The sequence below is a fragment of the Hemitrygon akajei genome, chromosome 11 (genome assembly GCF_048418815.1).
Source record: "Hemitrygon akajei chromosome 11, sHemAka1.3, whole genome shotgun sequence".
Taxonomy (NCBI): domain Eukaryota; kingdom Metazoa; phylum Chordata; class Chondrichthyes; order Myliobatiformes; family Dasyatidae; genus Hemitrygon; species Hemitrygon akajei.
This window is the reverse complement of record NC_133134.1, coordinates 48,097,652-48,117,360: the sequence shown is the minus strand read 5'-3', so window position 1 is coordinate 48,117,360 and position 19,709 is coordinate 48,097,652. Positions and strand designations below refer to the sequence as shown.

At 36.8% G+C, this 19,709-nt stretch overlaps 1 protein-coding gene across 8 annotated transcripts in view; it reads right to left on the bottom strand.

Annotated features, from left to right (window-relative positions):
- LOC140735579 (E3 ubiquitin-protein ligase MGRN1-like) overlaps positions 1 to 19,709 on the bottom strand; it is a 151,342-nt gene that overhangs the window by 26,553 nt on the left and 105,080 nt on the right. For 6 of the 8 annotated variants that reach the window (XM_073060787.1, XM_073060783.1, XM_073060789.1 and 3 more), the window contains exons 9-13: positions 18,021 to 18,089; positions 17,418 to 17,577; positions 12,439 to 12,548; positions 10,318 to 10,541; positions 2,532 to 2,652 (exon numbers count right to left, since the gene is read on the bottom strand). In XM_073060787.1, the coding sequence (XP_072916888.1) occupies positions 2,532 to 2,652; positions 10,318 to 10,541; positions 12,439 to 12,548; positions 17,418 to 17,577; positions 18,021 to 18,089 (684 nt within the window). The remainder of the gene's footprint in view (positions 1 to 2,531; positions 2,653 to 10,317; positions 10,542 to 12,438; positions 12,549 to 17,417; positions 17,578 to 18,020; positions 18,090 to 19,709) is intronic. The other 2 variants (XM_073060785.1, XM_073060791.1) reach the window with 1 other exon arrangement.

Here is a 19,709-nt window from a genome sequence, read left to right as displayed (position 1 = left end):
TAACCAGCATTCATGAATTATTGCAATGATGTCATTCCAACAACAGTTAACTTTTCACTCAAGCAAGTCTGACAAGTAGTATTAAGCTACAGAGGTATACAATATGTTCAAGTGAGAATAGCCTGAACACACAGGGGAAACTGCAAATAGTTGTGTGTTCATGTACCTATCATCTTGGCCCACTAGGTGCTTGAGGCCACAAGTCTGGGAACTTGATTTCCTTATGAAGATAAATTAGGTCCTGAATTTAGGTGTGAGTAATGGTAAGGCTTTAACATTCAACCTCAAGTTGTAAAGCTGAAAGCAACTGAACACATGGAATTCAATGGAAAAAAAATCAGTAAGAAATCCTGCATCAAACATATGAAAGACATGAAGTTACCATATTCATCAAAAAGATGGACTAGGCCACAACATAGACAAAATGGTTAAATTCCAAGTGAGAGGTAACTGTCAAATGGACAACAAATCTTCACATTATCTCAGAAAACATTAAATCACACTATTTTCTTATACCTGCATCATCCTGATGAAATGCAAAATTTTCCCAATACATCCTGTCCACAAAAGGAATCCAGTCTTGCTAACTAATGTTGATCAGTCTTCTCTCAACATATACTTATCTATAATTTGCTCACCTAGGTCTAGTTTGTAGTTCTCCAGTGTTGATTTGGCTCCAGACTTCAGTACAGTCTGGATCTAAACATAGATGAAAGAACTGAAATATAACTGAGAAGTAATCATAATTTCCCTTAACATCAATACAGTGTTGCATCAATAAACACAGTATTGATATCAGTGGGAATCATCCCAAAATTCTCCTCTGGCATGAGAAACATAAGATTGAGTTGGAAGATCAATCATCCATGGCCTAGGCTATGGGACAGAACTCTGGAATAAGTGCAGTTAATTTCCATTCATGGTACCTCAGATAATGAAGTTGCCCATGACCACCAGCACCAAGACCTGGACAATGCTTGGAATTGAGTTGTCAAATGTGAGGAAACATTTGTGTTCTACAGACTTTCACCAATGTCCTGAAGGTTAACATTAACCAAAAGCTTAACTGGACAAGCAACAAAAAAAAAAATCCAGAAGGTCAGGCAGCATCTATGCAGAAAGGAACAAAATAAACATTTTAGGGCAACATCACAACTGGAAAAGTGAGAAAGCAAGTGTATTATCGGTTGCAGAGAAAACAAGGATTATCCAAGTGCACAAATACTGTGTATGGATAGCAAAGAATCTATGTTCTTTACAGCAGATAGATACATTAGGATAGATGGGAACAGTAGTGAAATTAAAAACAATGGTAGAGATGTGAAATACATACACAGCTACTGATAGAAATGTAAAATATTGAAGAATGCAGAATGTGCTCAGTAAGGTACTTCTCCAAACAACAAGAATTTATTATAGTCAATTAGATGGCATCAATAGTATTGTGTCACCCAGATAATCTTGATTACTACCCAATGTCCTTTGTTCATCTCGCCCTCCCTTTCTCTGCAAATTGAAACATACATTGCTCACTTTTCCAGTTTAGGTTAAAAGCTTTGACTAAAAATGTTAAATGTGCTTTGCTCTTCTGCCCTACTGACCTGACGAATAGATCCAAGTATTTCGTTTTTTTGCCACTGTCTGCAGTTATTTTTTCCCCCCAGAAAAATACCATGGTTCCAAGAGGAAATCAAAGGTGAGGTACACTAATGAGTGACTCACCTCCTGATTCCCCAAAGCTTTCCTCCCATTTATGAAGTACAATTCAGGATTGTGAAACAATACTCTCCACTTGATTAGATGAGTGCAGGACCAACAATTACTCAGTAAGTTCAAAATCACTGAAGGTGACCAGCTGACTTGATCAGTATCACATCACACATCTGTATATTTTTATACGATACACTGGAGCATACTGTACAGGAGTTTTTAGTCTATACCTACCAATGCACAACTTCTGCTGCCTAAATGCACAAGGACAACAGACACTTTGGAAAATACCACCTTTAAGACACACACAATCCCGATGTGGATATACTTTCGTGTTCCTGTAAATGTTACCATGCTGTAATGGATCTTTAGTCACTATATGCTGCTGTACAGAAGGTATAATTAATGGCAAACATCAATTGCTCACCAGAATTCTAAAAATCTACGGAACCTTGCATTTTAATAAAACAAAATAATTTTAACTTGAAAACATTAAAGTTTGTTTCAGGCTCCTTTTATTCACTGAGATGCAATTTAAAAAAATTTCTAGTTATTGTTTATTTATAATGGTCAGTTATTTGCATATTGTACATAACAAGTATAACCACCAAATGCTTCTTGTTCTGGTTGTAAACTGCAAGTAGCTGGAGAGTTAAAATGTGCAAATTAATTAATAAATTGATTCATAAAAGTGATCACAATTTTCCTTTTTTTAAATCCCTCATTATTATCAAAATTATTATCAAAAATGGCTTTTTGTTTTACATCAAGGAACTGATTTTTCTGTGAATCAGTTCCAACAGTCTCCCTCTGAAACTTACCTCTTGGGAGCTTGATCCACACTGGAGCTGTGGTCCATTCTTTTGTAACAGAACATCAGAATCTTCAGAAAGCTTTTCCTCATCTTCCTCTTGTATGGGAGAAGATGGAGATCGCAGACTGCTAAATGATGGGACATTTTAAAATTAGACTTCCTTGCAATCAAATGTACAATGTTAATATAGAAAATGTTAACTAGATCAGAACAGAACCATGTGCATAAACTTCTATAGTGTGTCAGGATCTTACTGTATGGAGTCTTGTATTATCTCTCTGCAATATTTCCTTACACAAATGTGGAAATACTAAAAATGACTACAGAACTGAGCTATTTTGATTCAGATACGAGGTCCTGCTTTTTAATTTGAAGATTATCTTTTTTTGGTTGTACTTTTTCCCCAGTACACCATTTGTTTAATCATGGACCCTGAACAAGATTTTATCCTCTCTTAAAAAGTACCTATTCATTTGCCATGAGATTTGGATGACACAGCTAGATTCAAAATACACATTTCATTAAAAAGGCAAATAACCAGCTTCCTTCAGGAAAAAAAACACTTCATTTTGTCTAGAAACACAACCCAAAGTCATAAGTCATGAATTAGTTTTTACTTGCCCTTTTCCCACTACAGTCAACATTTCTAGAATAACTGCAATTCTCAGCTTGGTATTTTAAATATTTATAACCTTAGGACTGACTTCAGTACAAAGGTTTCAACTTGAGTCAACTTATAATCTTTACCTGTTTCCATTCATCCATTTCCATTTCATATGAACATGGAAACAGGGAAAGATCATTCAATAAAGCCAAGGTCAATCTGCAACTTTAACTGTACCTTTTCAATTTTCATAACCACACATTTGCTTTGAATACACTCAACAAAATTTAGACATCAACAATCCTCTAGGGAGGAGAATTCTGAAGATTCCTCAGCCTAACCGCTTTGCCTAGACCCACTATTTATACACTATTATCCACTATTTATACATCCCCTCTTGAGAAGCATATATGATTTTTAGATTTTCCTTTTCTCAACTTTTTATTCCCATTAATTCCCATTAATGACAACATAAATGTGTGTGCAGGTGTTTCAGTGCCTTCTCTTCATTCCGTTCTTTTAAAACTTTATTATTCCACTGTTACTGCAAGCCCAAATGAAGGATTATTTCTAACTTATAGTACAGATGACAAAGCACTGAATGAAGCAGTTGTTATATCATAGTTCCAGCAACCCAGGTTCAATTATGACCCTTGGTGCTATCTGTGTGAAGACTGGAGAAGGCACATTCTTTCAATGAAAGTGAGAGCTTGCTCTGGATGATCTCACTCCTACCTCCCAAAGGCATGAAGGTGCGATGGTTAATTGTACACTGTAAATTATCTCTGATGCGTGGTAGAATCTCGGGGGGGGGGGGGGGGGGGGGGTTGGGGGTGCTGAGGAATTGATGCAAAAATGGGAGAGAAAAATTAATTACATTAAAAGATTGGTTGCTGTTTGGTGCAGACTTGCTAAGCCAAAAAAAAATAGTTTCCACACCACATGACTCTGAGATATCTCTTGCCCTGGTACTGCATATATATCACCCTTTTGAATTCTTGGCTAAATTTTCCAAGAGAGAGGCAACTATCAAATGGATGACAGATCTTCCCCATTATCTTAGAAAACATTCCAATTTACCCATCATCTTTAGTCAATTCAACTTACTTCACAAACTATTAGGCATTTGGCCACGGCATTAACTACTTCCAACAAAAGATTCAAATGTTGAAATGTTAAAATGTATACACACATGAAACATAAATCCAGGAGGTCTCAAGATGGTGCTTATGGAGTGAGACTGTTTTAGGCTTCACTCCAATCCTTTTACTTTTTTCTACCTACAATCACCCCCTAATTGATCTGTTTATACCTATTCTAAAGGAGTTGATACTCATGAATTTTTTTTCAACTGAATTATTTTTCAACTCGTTAAAATGTCTAAACCACGAGAACCTAAGGAATCGAAACTGGCGAAAGAACCATTAACTTTGGAAGCAATTGCGAAACTTATGAACGAAAGACTTGAAAAACTGGAGAATAAATTAACCCCAAAGCTTTCTACGCTCGATGAAACTTTAAAGACAGTCAATGCAAAACTTCAATCACTCACACTGGATTCTCAACAACAAGAAGCAAGAATTTTAGCTCTCGAAGATGCTGCTCGCCAGAGAAATCGCAAAATTGAAATTCTGGAACAACAGCAATCTTCGACTTCTCAACTGCTGGATCGTTATAAATCTAAAATTATTGATCTTGAAAACCGGTCTTGAAGACAAAATCTCCGGATAATTGGGCTTCCGGAAAATTTTGAGAATGGTGATCTGACTGTATTTTTCTATAAATTTTTAATGGACATCTTCGGCTCAGAAGTTCTGGATACCCCTCCAATAATCAACCGTGCACATCGCATTTCTCGTTTTCAACCAGCTCCAGGTACAAAACCACGACCAGTGATTCTCCAGATTCATTATCCTCATACTAAAGAACATCTGATTCGGGCTGCCCAGAAAAAGGGTATCATCAGCTTTCAAAATTTCAAATTCCATATTCTGGAAGACTACAGTCCCGAAGTTTTGAGGGCAAGAATGGCTTTAAAATTGGTTATGTCGGAAATTCATCAAAAAGGCTACAAACAAGCTCTGTTATTTCCAGCACAATTGAGAGTTACTCTCAAAGATGAGACTTGTCGGTTGTTCAAATCTCCAGCGGATGCTCAAAGATTCCTCGAAGAATAGTACTTTTTTCACTACGAGTTGACTAATGTATTGTATTTTTACTATTTGTATTAACTTTCTTCTTTATGCTAACAATTAGTCTATAGATTCGGACCTTTTATAATTTAATGATTCTTACGTGATAGCTGATAGTGTATTTTTTACACACTTAAGTAAAGGTCCTTTTTTTTGGTTTATTCTGAGTTCGTTCTTTTTATATTATTATTCTGTTAGTTTTGAAAGTAACTCATTAGATTTTTTTTAAGTTTATATACACTTTTTTAATATCTTTAACGTTTAAATATTAAGGTTTTTAAAAAAAAACTTTTTTCTAAGATGTCGTTTCTTTTTCCGATAAGACCTTAGTGCTTGGATACGTCACATCCGTTTGAATGTGTCCAAACAAGATTAAGGACGTTCTTTTAAATTATTAATACAATATTATCCATTCTTAGGTTTTAACGTTTTAGTATTTTTCTTTTTTCTCTTAATCCTTTTGTTTTATATATATATAACACTAATTTTATAGTTTAATCTTTGTTATACTAACCCTTTGTTTTAAATATGGATGGTTTATGTCTTTTTTTTACTTTTTTGTTTGAGTTGTCATCTTGAGACATGGGGGTAAGGTTAGTATTAGTTTGCCTGCTTGCCTCTTTCTGGCTTTTTTTCTGGGGTTTTGAGGGTGAGGGGGAGGGGGATTCTTTTTTTGCTTTGCTTCTTGCTTAGTTCTACTTCATGGGCTGACTCGAAACTACAAAAATGGTTGGAGTGTCGTAACTTCCGGTTCCTCCTTGAACTTACTTCCCTCTTCCGGATTCATGAGTTCATCTTTTATTTAACCTTATGTGTTAACTGCCATAAATATTGGCAATATGAATAAGATTATAAATTTTGTTTCTTGGAATACTAATGGTTTAAATCATCTGATCAAACAGAAAAAAATATTCAAAGTATTCCACAGAATGAATGTTAATATTATCTTTGTACAAGAGACTCATGTGAGGAAGGTGGATAGTCAACGTTTTTTTAGGTTTTGGAAAGACCAACAGTATCACTCGAATTCCCAAGCCAAAGTAAGAGGCGTTTCCATTTTTATAGATTCTTCAACCTCTTTTATATACTATGAAACAATTTCGGACCCACAATGTAGATTTTTGCTTCTCACTGGTTCACTTTTTAATCAAAAAATTGTTTTAATTAATGTCTATGCTCCAAACACTGACTGTCCTAAATTTTTTAAGTGTCTATTTACGTCCTTTCCTAATTTAAATGAGTACATGTTGATAATGGGTGGGGATTTTAACTGTTGCTTAAATCCTTCAATGGATAGATCTAAGCCCACCCAGGTTCTTCCGAATAAATCGGCCTCTCTTATTAATTCCTTTATGGTTGATCCTGGAATTTCTGAAATTTGGCGATTCTTACACCCCAATGATAAAGAATTTTCATACTTTTCTCATGTTTATCATAATTATTCAAGAATTGACTACTTCTTTATTGATCATCATTTACTTACAGATGTTATTGATTGTAAATATGATTCCATTACCATTTCTGACCATGCACCTTTGAAGCTATCTATTAAGACAATGGATTCATCTTCTAATGCTAAATCTTGGAGGTTCAACTCTACTTTACTTCAGGACTCAGACTTTCTTAACTTCATTAAACAACAAATTGATTTGTTTTTTTCAACAAATTCTACAGAAGAGATCTCTAGTGGAATATTATGGGACATTTTTAAAGCATTTATTCGTGGACAGATTATTTCATACTCTGGAGTTAGGAAATGAACTAATTCTGAAATATTAACATTGGTCGATAAAATTAAAGAAATTGATAAGATTTATTCAGTGACCCCCAGTAAAGAACTTTATAAAAAGAGAGTTGAACTTCAAATGGAGCATAGTTTGTTATTATCCTCTTCGATTGAAAATCAGTTAATTAAATCTAGAACCCAGATTCATGTACATGGAGATAAATCTAGCAAATTATTGGCTAATCAATTGAAAACTGCTTCGGTTAAATGACAAATCATTAAGATTCGTAAACGAGATGGCACTTTGACAATTGATCATACAGAGATAAATAAAGCCTTTCAAGATTTTTATAATTCTTTATATCAATCAGAATTTGTTGAGGATTCTTCCATAATGGATAAATTTTTAAGAAAATTGAATATCCCGGAATTAACAGCAGAAGATAGTGTATTTCTAGACGCACCTATTATGGAAACCAAAATAAAAGAGGCTATTTTTTCAATGAATTCAGGTAAAGCACCTGGTCCGGATGGTTATACTGCAGAATTTTTTAAATCCTTTTCTTCTATACTCTCTCCTTTGCTTTGTAAAATTTTTAAAGATGTGTTAACTGTAGGTAAGTTACCACAATCTTTTTATGATGCCTCCATTTCTCTAATTCTTAAAAAAGATAAAGACCCCACTGAATATGCATCCTATTGGCCTATATCCTTGCTGAATACAGATTCTAAGATTTTTACCAAAATTTTGGCCACTAGATTAGAAAATATATTACCTCAAATTATCTCTGAAGACCAGACCAGATTTATTACAAACCGTTATTCATCTTATAACATCAGAAAATTAATTAATATAATTTATACTCCTTCATCTAAAATACCAGAATGTGTTATTTCCTTAAATGCTGAAAAAGCGTTCGATAGTGTTGAATGGCCATATTTATTTAATACGTTGCAGAATTTTAATTTTAGTTTGAAATTTATATCATGGATTAAATTAATATATTATAAACCTTTGGCTTCGTTTCTTACCAATAATCAGAGACCTCCTTTTTTTCAGTTATCCCGTGGTATGAGGCAAGGCTGTCCTTTAAGTCCTTTATTATTTGACATTGTTTTGGAACCTTTAGCCATTGCCATTCGTGAATCACCTAATATTTTTGGTATTACCCATGGGGAAGGAACATAAGTTATCATTATATGCTGATGATTTGTGTTACTATATATATCTGACCTTGAGAGATCTATTCCAGCTATTTCATCCTTGCTTGCTCAGTTTAGTAGCTTTTCAGGCTACAAACTGAATTTTAATAAGAGTGTATTATTTCCATTAAATATGCAAGTTCCAATTTATAAACACTTACCATTTAAAGATGTCACAGATCATTTTACTTATTTGGGCATTAAAATTACCAAGAAACATAAGGATTTATTTAAAGTTAATTTTTTACCTTTAATTGACCAAATCAAGCAACTTGTTACCAGGTGGTCCCCATTATCTTTGTCATTGGTTGGTCGAATTAATGCTATTAAGATGATAGTATTACCCAAATTTTTATATTTATTCCAAGCATTACCAATTTTTATTCCTAAATCCTTTTTTGATATTATTGACTCCAAAATATCCTCGTATGTGTGGCAGAATAAAAATCCTAGATTAAGTAAAAAATATTTACAGAAGCCTAAGAAGGAGGGTGGTTTGGCTTTGCCAAACCTGTGATTTTACAATTGGGCAGTTAATATTTGATATTTAATATTTTGGACACAAGAATCGATTATAGCACCTTGCCCACAATGGGTAAATTTGGAATGTAAATCTGTACATTTTCATTGTTTTCTATTTTAGGATCTTCACTTCCTTTTGCTTCATCTAAATTGAATAAACAAATAACTAATCCTATAGTTAAACATACATTACGAATATGGTTTCAATTTTGTAAATTCTTTGGCTTGAATAAGTTTATCTTATCAAGCCCTATTATATCTAACTTTTTTTTCGGCCCTCTTTTATGGATCTAGCCTTTGTATTATGGAAAACAAAAGGTATAACATGTTTTCGTGATCTATTTTTAGATAACAGTTTTATGTCCTTTGAACAGCTGTCCAATAAATATAATTTGTCTAAAACTCATTTTTTTAGATACTTGCAAGTTAGAAATTTCTTGAATAATATGTTAGTCTTTTCCGAAATTATGTCCAATGGACATTACGGAAATTTTTTTAGCTCTGAATCTTTGCCAGAATGGTTTAGTAGCCATCATTTATAATATGATCATGAAAATACAGCCAGAAGTATCAGAAAAAATTAAGAAGGAATGGGAAAAAGAACTTCATTGTCTTATACCCACTGAGCAGTGGGAGAACATTTTACAATTAGTCAATTCTTCTATTTGTGCTAAACATGCCCTAATACAATTTAAGGTTGTACATAGGGCCCACATGTCCAAGGACAAACTTGCTCAATTTTATTCTTATGTTAATCCAACCTGTGACAGATGCCATTCTGAAGTTGCTTCATTGACCCACATGTTTTGGTCTTGCCCTTGCTTGCAAAATTATTGGAAAGATGCTTTCGGTACTATTTCAACAGTTCTGAGTATCAAATTGCAACCGCATCCTATTACTGCAATTCTCGGTTTACTGATGGTGGATAATAGTTGCTTATCCCCCTCAGCCCGGCGGATGATTGCATTTGTTACATTAATGGCTAGAAGATCTATCCCATTGAACTGGAAAGAAATTAATCCTCCAACTATATTTCAGTGGTTTTCTCAAACTATTTCTTGTTTGAGCTTAGAAAAAATTAGAAGTGTTGTCTTTGACCCTTCAGTTAAATTTGAAGAAACTTGTTTTATTCAACATTTTCAGATGAGCTAAACTGACTTTTCCTAAACCTTACTTTTATTATCCTTAATTATTTGGATGGAGGTATGGAGTTATTGACGCTGCTGTGCATATTTGACATAATGCAAAGGCCCATGTTGGTTAGGTTTTTTGTTCTTTTTTTTTAGAGGTTTTTTCTTATTTACTCCATTTTTCGTAATCACTATGAGTTTGGGAGGTTATTATATATGGATTATCATCTATTTGTATTTATACTTTAACCTATTAATTATGTACTCCCAAACTCTCTCTATTCATGTTTCATTTATGTTTGTTTAAAATTAATAAAAAGATTTTTTTTTAAAGAAAGAAACATAAATCCATTTTCACTGTTACTTAAAGAACTTGGTATCTTGGTTTAACAAGATGAGGGTTGTTGGACACTTACCTTTCCGAGGATTTGCTCAGTTTGGGCTTTTGGGGACAGTTATCTACCATCCTGTCGATTGTTGACAGCTGTCTGCTAGATGGAGACAAACCATCTCCAATCCCAGAATAATTTATTTCTTCATACAAAGGAGCAGAAGGGATAGATGGAGAAATTGATCGCAGTCCATTCAAAGCCTCCAATAGGGAAACCGGTTCAAATCCAGGGGGAACATGGTCAGATGTCTAGAGATATAGAAAAACTGGATGAGCAAAGAATTACTCTGAACAACCTTTTAAAACAACAGCATAGGGAGAAAGGGCAAAAAAACATTCTAACTTATCTAACTGGGCTGATCCTAAAGTTTTAATTCAAGCAATCTGACAAGGAGTCAGCATAAATTAGATATTAAATTTAATCCAAATATTGATATTTAAACCTTTTTAAGCTATCTAAGTAGTAAATTTTACAGATAATAAAGCTAACCCATGCTTTAAGTAGATGATTCAGTGCAGAAATTTATGAATGGGAAATCAACTCAGAAGACGTTCCTCTAAGCATACAAGACCTAATTGTGCTAAAGATGAAAAATTATAACATTTGAAAGATGAATTTGTTACAACTTTAAGTAAAGAGGGATTTAAGTACGGTAGTTTACGAGTGTAGGGGCAGTTGAAGGTTCCTCCTGAAGTGTTACAGAAGTCAGAGTGAATTGTGAATCTCTATCAGTCCACAATATTTATTTATTGGGAGAAAAGCACAAAAACAGTCAACTGAACAAACAAACACAAGCCAGTCGACTGCTCACATTAACAAATGGTCTTTGGAAATTCCTGTTTATATAAATTGTTTATATTTAGTTACAGCTTGCACACAGTGGCATTAAGGTAAATGTTTGTCAGCATTTGCTGATCTTGAAAGTACAGTGATCTTCAACATACACAGATTTGACACAGCATTTACTTTACAACTTGTTTTTCATAGGTTTAAAAATTGAGAGCATAACTTATTTTGCACCTAATTTGTTGCTAAATTAAAGACTATACTTTTTCTTGTTCAATCACAGCTGATAATCTGTGGCATTATTGCCAAATTGTCCTCAATAACTCGGTAGCATGGTAGCATCCTTCTTGTACATTGCTTTTGTGTTGAATCGTTACTTACTACCTTTAGGCAGAAAATTCCAGGATTTTAACATAATCACACTGAAGAATGCTGAAGTAGATCTATTAAGAATATGCTACATATTTCCCTGGTCTTTGCAGGGGTGGGTGAAGGTCTTTCCATCCAGATTCTGGAAACACCCAACCACAGCCCCAACAGCACCGTGGAATACCTCACCAAAAGAGCTGCTGGTATTCAAGGCAGCAGCTCACCACAACTTTCACAAGGTAATCAGAGGTGGGTGATAAATGCTGATTTTGTCAGCAATAACCACATCCTAAAATTGAATAAATGAAAGGGAAGGCTATGGGAATGGGAAATGCTGTTGGAAAAGCTTGAGCATGCTACTGCAATACCTTTTGTAATAGGCATTAATACAACTACAGCCCCATCATTAGAGGAAGAAATTAATATTTAAAATGGGATGTAACCAATCAGCAAGTCGTTTTGATTTTGATCCTGCATGCTTCCTAAATGTGCTAGTTGCTTTAGCAGTCAAATACAGAATATTAATTCAGTCCAATGTTTGAGTTGATGGAAAAACTTTGGTGATTCAAAAGATACATTCAAGAATGTCTAATCTTTTACCCCTTCTATTCTACATGTTCTACTATGTCCAACCTGTCAGTAGGTCAAAAGCAACCCAAGGATGGTGACAGAAGCCCAGGACATGGTCTTAATGTTTGAGTCTGTGAATATGAGTGGCTCAGGATCCTGCCTGAATAATCCATTGGAGAGATCTCCTAATCTGGCAGAAATCACATACATGCAAACTCTGCCCATGAGATGGAATGCATGGAAACAAATAGATTTCTTTCAATTACTTTTCTCAACAAGTTCACTTAGCTGAGGTTTATAATAAAAGGTAATGTCCAAAAATGCATCTATTAAATGGATATCAATAAGAATTCTTAAGATTTTAAAAATTTATTTTCATGCCAAATATAAAATAACAAGCCAACAATCTAACAGGCTTACCGAATGATCATCATGATCCATAGTTTGTGCCAAAACAGGACTAAATGATACTGGTGACAAAGCCCCAGGCTTCTTTCTCACAGCTCGGATCTGCAACAATGCTCGAAATGCTGGGGACAGAAAGGGTCTCATAAACGTTGAACTTCCAATAAATCACATATATACAAAGAGCAAAGGTATATTGCCAATTTTCTTAGTTATTCTATAGGGTAAATATATATACTATACATTAGAAAGGTCTGTTTATGTGCACCATGCCTTGATCAAAACAACTTTGAGGAGCTTAGAAAAAGAACTGTTGAGATGCATGAAGCTGGAAAAGATTAGAAAAGCATTTCTAAAGACCTGAGTGTCCAACACTCCACAGTAAAAGAAATTGTCGACAAATGGAGAAAATTCTCTCCCTAGGAGTGGGCATCCTGCAAAGATCACACCAAGAGCACGATGTGCAATGTTGAAGGAGGTGATAAAGAACCCAAGGGTAACAGCAAAAGACCTGCAGAAATCTAGAACTTGCTAACGTCTCTGCTCATGTGTCCACTATAAGAAAAACACTGAACGAGAATGGTATTCATGGAAGGACATCACAGAGGAAACCACTGCTCTACAAAAAAAACATGGCTATATGTCTCAAGTTTGCAAAACATCACCTGGATGTTTCACAATGCTTCTGGGACAATATTCTGTGGACAGATGAGATAAAAGCTGAACTTTTTTGCAGAAATGTACATTGCTATGTTTGGTGGGAAAGGGGCACTCCCCACCAACACCAAAACCTCATCCCAACTGTGAAGCAGGGTGGAAGGAGCATCACGGTTTGGGGCTGCTTTGCTGCCTCAGGAACTGGACAGTTTGTGATCATTGAGTGAACAATGAATTCAAAATTGTATCAAGTCATTTAACAGGAGAATGTCAGGGTAGGAGTCCATCACCTGAAGCTTAATAGAAATTGGATGATGCAACAAGTCCCCAGCAGATCATCGGCATCCAACTGTCCACCATTGAGAACATCTATCATAAACGCTGCCTGGGCAGGGCAAAAAGCATCATCAAGTATGCATCTCACCCTAACCATGGACTTTTTACTCTCCTCCAATCTGGCAGGCGCTACAGGAGCCTCCGCTCCTGCACCAGCAGGCACAGGAAGAGCTTCTTCCCTGAGGCTGTGACCCTGCTGAACCTCACATCACAGCGCTAAGCAGTATTGCACCCATAATGTACTGTCTCAGTACTTTTATATTTGTGTGCTGTAGCACTTAACTTTTTATTCGCAGTTATTTTGTAAATAGATGCTAACTGCATTTCATTTGGCTTAGTATCTGTACTCGGCACAATGACAATAAAGTTGAATCTAATCTAATTGGTAGGTAGGTGGGGGGGGGGGTGGTGTGTGTGTGTGTGTGTGTGTGTGTGTGTGTGTGCGCGCGCGCGCGCACGCGCGCGCGCTGGACTTTGAGGCAGATGGTCCTGAGCTCCAAATGGCCAGTTCCCAACTGGGCAGCAGCAGTAACTGCACAAAAGAAACGCCTGACAATTGACTTCCGTATCTTGCCACAAAAACCCTAAGGACAAGTACACATCCATAGGGTTGCCATGAGTCAACAACGATTCAATGGCACTCAACAACAACAATATTTAAACAAATCAAATTAGTGTTTAAAAAGAAAGCAAAATAAAAAAAAGTGGGGTAGTGCTCATGGGTTCATTGTCCAGTCAGAAATCCGATGATGGAGGGGAAAAAGCCATACCTAAAACAATGACGGTGTGTCTTCAGGCTCTTGTAGCTCCTCCTTGATGACAGCAATGAGAAGAAGGCATGTCCTCGGTGATGGAGGTCCTTAATGATGGATGCTGCCTCTTTGAGGAATTGCCTTTTGAAGAAGTCCTCTATGCCAGGGTGGCTAGTGCCCATGATGGAGCTGGCTGAGTTTGCAACTTGAGACTGTTCTGGAGATCTCTGCAGGTCTTCTGCTGTTACCCTTGGGTTCTTTTTCATCTACTTCAACATTGCACCTGTTGTGATCTTTGCAAGATGCTCCCTCCTAGGGAGAATAGCAACAGTACGGAGTTTCCCCATTTGTGGACAATTTCTGAACTGATGTACACTGAGGTCTTTAGAAATGCTTTTGTAGCCTGTTCCAGCTTCACTATATGTGCTGGACTCAGGACAGATCCTCTGAAATGACAGCACGTGGAACTTAAAGATGCTGATGCTCTCCATCTCTAATCCCCCAATGAAGACTCATGTACCTCTGGTTTCTTCGTCCTGTGGTCAATAATCAGCTCCTTGGTCTTGCTGACATTGAGTGAGAGGTTGTTACTGCGAAACTACTCAGCCAGATTTTTAATCTCCCTTCTATATCCTGAATCATCACCACCTTTAATATGGCCAACAACAGTGGTGCTGTCAGCAAACTTAACTATGGCATTGGATCTCTGCTTAGTCTCACAGTCATAAGTATAAAGTGAGTAGAGTAGGGGGCTAAGCACACAGCCTTGTAGTGCATCTACACCGATGGTGATTGTGGAGGTGTTTTTGCCAATGTGAACTGACCGGGGTCTGCAAGTGAGGAAAACGAAGATCCAGTTGGTCTTGGAGCTTACTGATTAGCTTTTAGGGGACAATAGTATTGAATACTTAGCTGTAGTCAATGAACATCTTCACTGTCCAGATGTTGCAAGGCTGTGTGAAGAGCCAATGAAATGGCATCTGCTATTGACCTATTGTGATGGTTGGCAAATTGGAACGGATTCAAGTTGCTCCTCAGGCAAGAGTTGATATGTTTCATCACCAACTTCTGAAAGAACTTTATCACAATGAATGTAAGTGCTACTGGATGATAGTCACTGAGACAGGTTACCACGTTCTTCTTAGGTACCAGTATAATTGAAGTCTGCTTGAAGCAGGTGGGTACCTCAGAATGCTGAAACGAGAGGTTAAAGATATCAATAAACACTCCAGCCAGTGGATCAGCACAAGTCTTCAGTTCTCGAACAGTTGCCAGTCTGGGCTAGATGATGTCTCTGTGTTCACCTTCCTGAAGGATCTTCTCACATCAGCCTCAGAGACTGAAATCACAGAGTCATCAGGGTCTGTGGGCTTTCGTGAAGGTGCCTCCACGTTTGATTGTCAAAGTGAGTATAAAAGGCCGTGAGCTCATCTGAGAACGAAACCTTGGTTTCATTTTGTAGGAGGTGACAGCAATCAAGCCCTGCCACAGCCATTGAAAATCCTTCAGTGATTCAAGTTTGGTCCAGAATTGCCACTTTACATGTGAGGTATCTGGACCTCTTGTATTTTACTTGGTCTCCAGACCTGAATGCCACTGATCAGGCCTTCAGCAGATTGTGGACCGCTTAGTTCATCCAGGGTATCTGGCTGTGGAAGACTCTGAATGACTTAGTGAGGACACGCTTGTCTACAACTATTTTTATAAAGACCGTGACAACCGTGGTGCACTTGTTCAGGTCCTCTGATGAGTTCTAAAGTTGGAATGGTAGGCATTCCTAATCGTAGTATAACAGTGGTCAAGTATGTTGGGACCCCTTGTGCTGCAGGTGTTATGTTGATGATGATTAGGTGAACAAGCCTGACTGAAGTCATCAACAAAGATTTGAAAGGCGTCGGGGTAGGCTGTTTCTTGTTTGCTAATTCCTACAATCAATACCTCTAGTGCTTGCTTAACATTGGCCTTTGGTGATATATAAACTGCGGTCAGAATCACAGAAGGAGAACTCTTTTGGGAAGTAGAAGGATCAACACTTAATCATTAGACTCTTCTGGACATTAAGAATTTCAAGTATTGAAGGCCTACCCCATCAGGGAGTTGCTTGTTAGAGGAGGAGCTGGACGGTGCCTGCTGCAGAAAGATGTCGGAGTTACTGAGCAAAAGTGGTGTACAGTCTAACAGTGACACTTGTCATGTGATTGCAAGGTCCTGTAGTATTCTGCAAGTCCAGTTCACTGGTTTAGTGGTAGGGGAGCTGTGTGATGAGGACTAAGCCTCGTGCTGCAGTATCACCTGTTGCAGCAGCTAGGAGGGGAGACGCTGTAGGTGGTGTGGCATGGCATCAATGCTACATTGGCAGGCCCCTCCTGTCAATGCTGCCCTCCAGTGTTCACTCGGTAGAAGACAAGCTAGATTGCATGCTTGTGTTTGTATGCAGATTGCTGAGGACTTGTTCTTGCCAACAACATTCATGCTCCACCAATCTACGGGGTATGTCACTTAGGGTCCTTGGCTATATTTTTTTTGTGTGACTGTATGTTTACTGCTATCTTATATGTGCTATGAGTGCTTCATGACTGCGGGTACTGCATTTTGCAACTTGGTCCCAGAGGAACGCTGTTTCATTTGACTGTATTCAGGGTTATTTGTGTATGGTTGAGTGATAATTAAACTTGAACTTGAATTTGACTTGAGATGCTCCATTTCGGGGGGGACAAGACTGCTACATCCAAACACCATTAAGAGTTTATCATGGAGCAAAGACCCTACCTTTTGTGGATGCTATATACAGTTTCACAATATTGTATTGAATATGCAGAGAATGGAAGGACACGGATTACATGCAGAGAATGAATTACTTTAACTATTAGCCTGGTTAGTTCAGCACAACTGCTGTTAGGGACACATATTGTGCTACACTGTTCCATGCTCTATTGTCATTGTAACCTAGTAATGCTCTATCTAAATTTATTCATGAAAACAACCAATAAGACTATTTAACCACACAGAGGGGGAGATATAAGCATTATCTCATTTACACTAGATAGCAACCTAAAAATCATAAATTTTCCTTTAAACACTAACTTGCATAGAAGATTCTTATTTAGCTTCAAAAATACTTACATTTAAAAAAAAACAGTAAGAGTATGCATGCTAATGCTCTTTGAAAATCTTGAACACTGACCTTCACCAGTTCCTAGGCTCAATTTTAAATACACTTTCTGATTGATAGGATGCTCCAATACTTACGTAGCCTGCAGATAGGACAGTTATTAGCCTGATAACGTAATGTGTCTGCACAGGTACTGCATAAGCACAGATGTCTACAAGGAAGGATTAAAGTGTCCCGTAGATCAGACAGGCACACAACACATTCATTGCTGTTGTCACTATTCTCATCATCTGAAGGCTGTAAAAAAAAAGGCATTTTATAAATCAATGCAAATCATTATTTTCTTAGTGATGTACAGCTAAATATTTTGTCGTGTATCCAAGTATTTTCTGCTGCATAAAATCATTCTCTGACTTCTTCCTGATTGCATACATTAAAACATAAAATGAATGTTTTGCCAGAACTAAACTTATAAATTAGCAAGTTTAATACTTAAAATATTTTCTTCTTCCGCACTAATATGATTTAAACTTAAAAAATTACTTTCTATACTTTACATGGAAAATCTAGCAATTTATTTCAAAATTAACATGACTATTGTGCATATTCTTAAATTTTAAATAAAAATTAGCTGGAACAAAATAACTGCATGTAATTTTATAATTAAAAAAATATACACAGAAAAGCATAATTATAAAATACAGAGCAAGGTCATTTGTTGACAACAAGGAAAACGGTACCTTTGTTTCTTGGTTATTCTTGTTTTCAATACCATATATTTCTTGTAATAAATAACTGACTCGGTCAACCTGCAAGAGAGACAAATATACATGTATTTGGGATAAAATCAGAAACATGAACAATATATACCAGAACTAAAATATTCCATGAGTTTGTTGAAGAAATGTTAACTTAGTGATTTCAATTCTATTAAACAAAATTCTACTAAACTATTTTAAAAAATCAACTCCATAAATTAATTCTCACGAGACTAAGATCAAATAAGTGTTGTAATCAACAGAGATGAATTCAATAATCAAATATGTAAGCGTTAAAAACAACGTATGTGGAAAAAGACATCATAAGTTCACTCAGGGCATCAATAGAAAGCAGTCATTTTCCCTGTTTCACTAAGTGTCAAAGTTTCATCCTGTAACATTAGCGTGCCCTTATCCAGCATCATTAAGTAAATTAAGGGCCCCAAAGGCATCCCTCTGGAACAATATTAAATAACAGAATCATACAACGATCAGCAGTCAAATCTGGCCTATTTGAAGAAGAAGAAGAAAGCCCTTAACTCTGAGTGGAGTCATCGGGACACTGTAGTGACGGCGTTTTTCAGCAGGCTTCCTTGTTTTTACGAGGCCGAGTTGCTACGCCCAACCCAGCACGAATAGAAAGCATGCAAGGGAGCTGGCTGGATTCGAACTCAGGAGCCTTCATTCCGCAGTCCGCCACTGATGTCACTATGCCACCAGCCAGCAATCTGGCCTCTTTAATGCCAGGTATTGAGCTTACACCATGAACACACACCTTCACATGCAGATTTCTGGATGCTGAGCCAAGTGATTCCCTGCTCCTTCCTAGTATGAACTGAAAGTAGCCTTCTCCAGTATTGCTTTCAAAAATCAATGATCAAATGGTATTTATAATGATGGACACTGCTAAAACTCGGAAAAATGCTAGGGCATACTACACGTGCTATAATGTGTCCTAAGCCAATGTGGCTGCTAAACAACAGGTACTTTATTTATATAAAGCCTTTAAAATATTAAACAGTCCCAAAAAAAACCAATAGCTTGATAAAATGTAGGTTTTACAATGTAGCTTAAGTGAGGAGGAAAAGAAGATGCAGGTGGATTCAGCAAGCAAGTTCTAAAATTTGAGGCCTGAAGCAACTATATTCAAATATGAGATTAATATCTAAAGGTTGACTCCCATGGATCCATAATTCCTCAAAAGTGGTGTCAAAGATAGATGGGGTCATAAAGAGAGCTTTCGGCACATTGTCTTTCCTCAATGAGTAGAGCATTTGGAATGTTATGTTGAAATTGCATAAGATGCTGTCAGGCCCAATTAGGAGTATTGTGTGCATTTCTGGTCACCCATCTACAGGAAAGATTTCCGCTGCTGCCTGTGAGGAGTCTGTACATTCGCCCATGGTATATGTTTTGTGTTTGTTTTTGTAAAGAACAAGCTCAGCCATTTGGCCCAGCTTCCAGAAATCTGCATGTGAAGGCCTATGTTCAGTGTGACCACTGAGAAGTTTGCATGGTTTCCTCCAGGTGCTCAGGTTTCCTCCCACAGTCCAAAAGATGTTGGTAGGTTAATCAGTCATTGTAAATTGCCCCATGATTAAGCTTGGGCTAAATCAGGGGTTAATGGGCCAAATGGCCTTTGTGCTGTAACATTATATGATGCAAGAATGC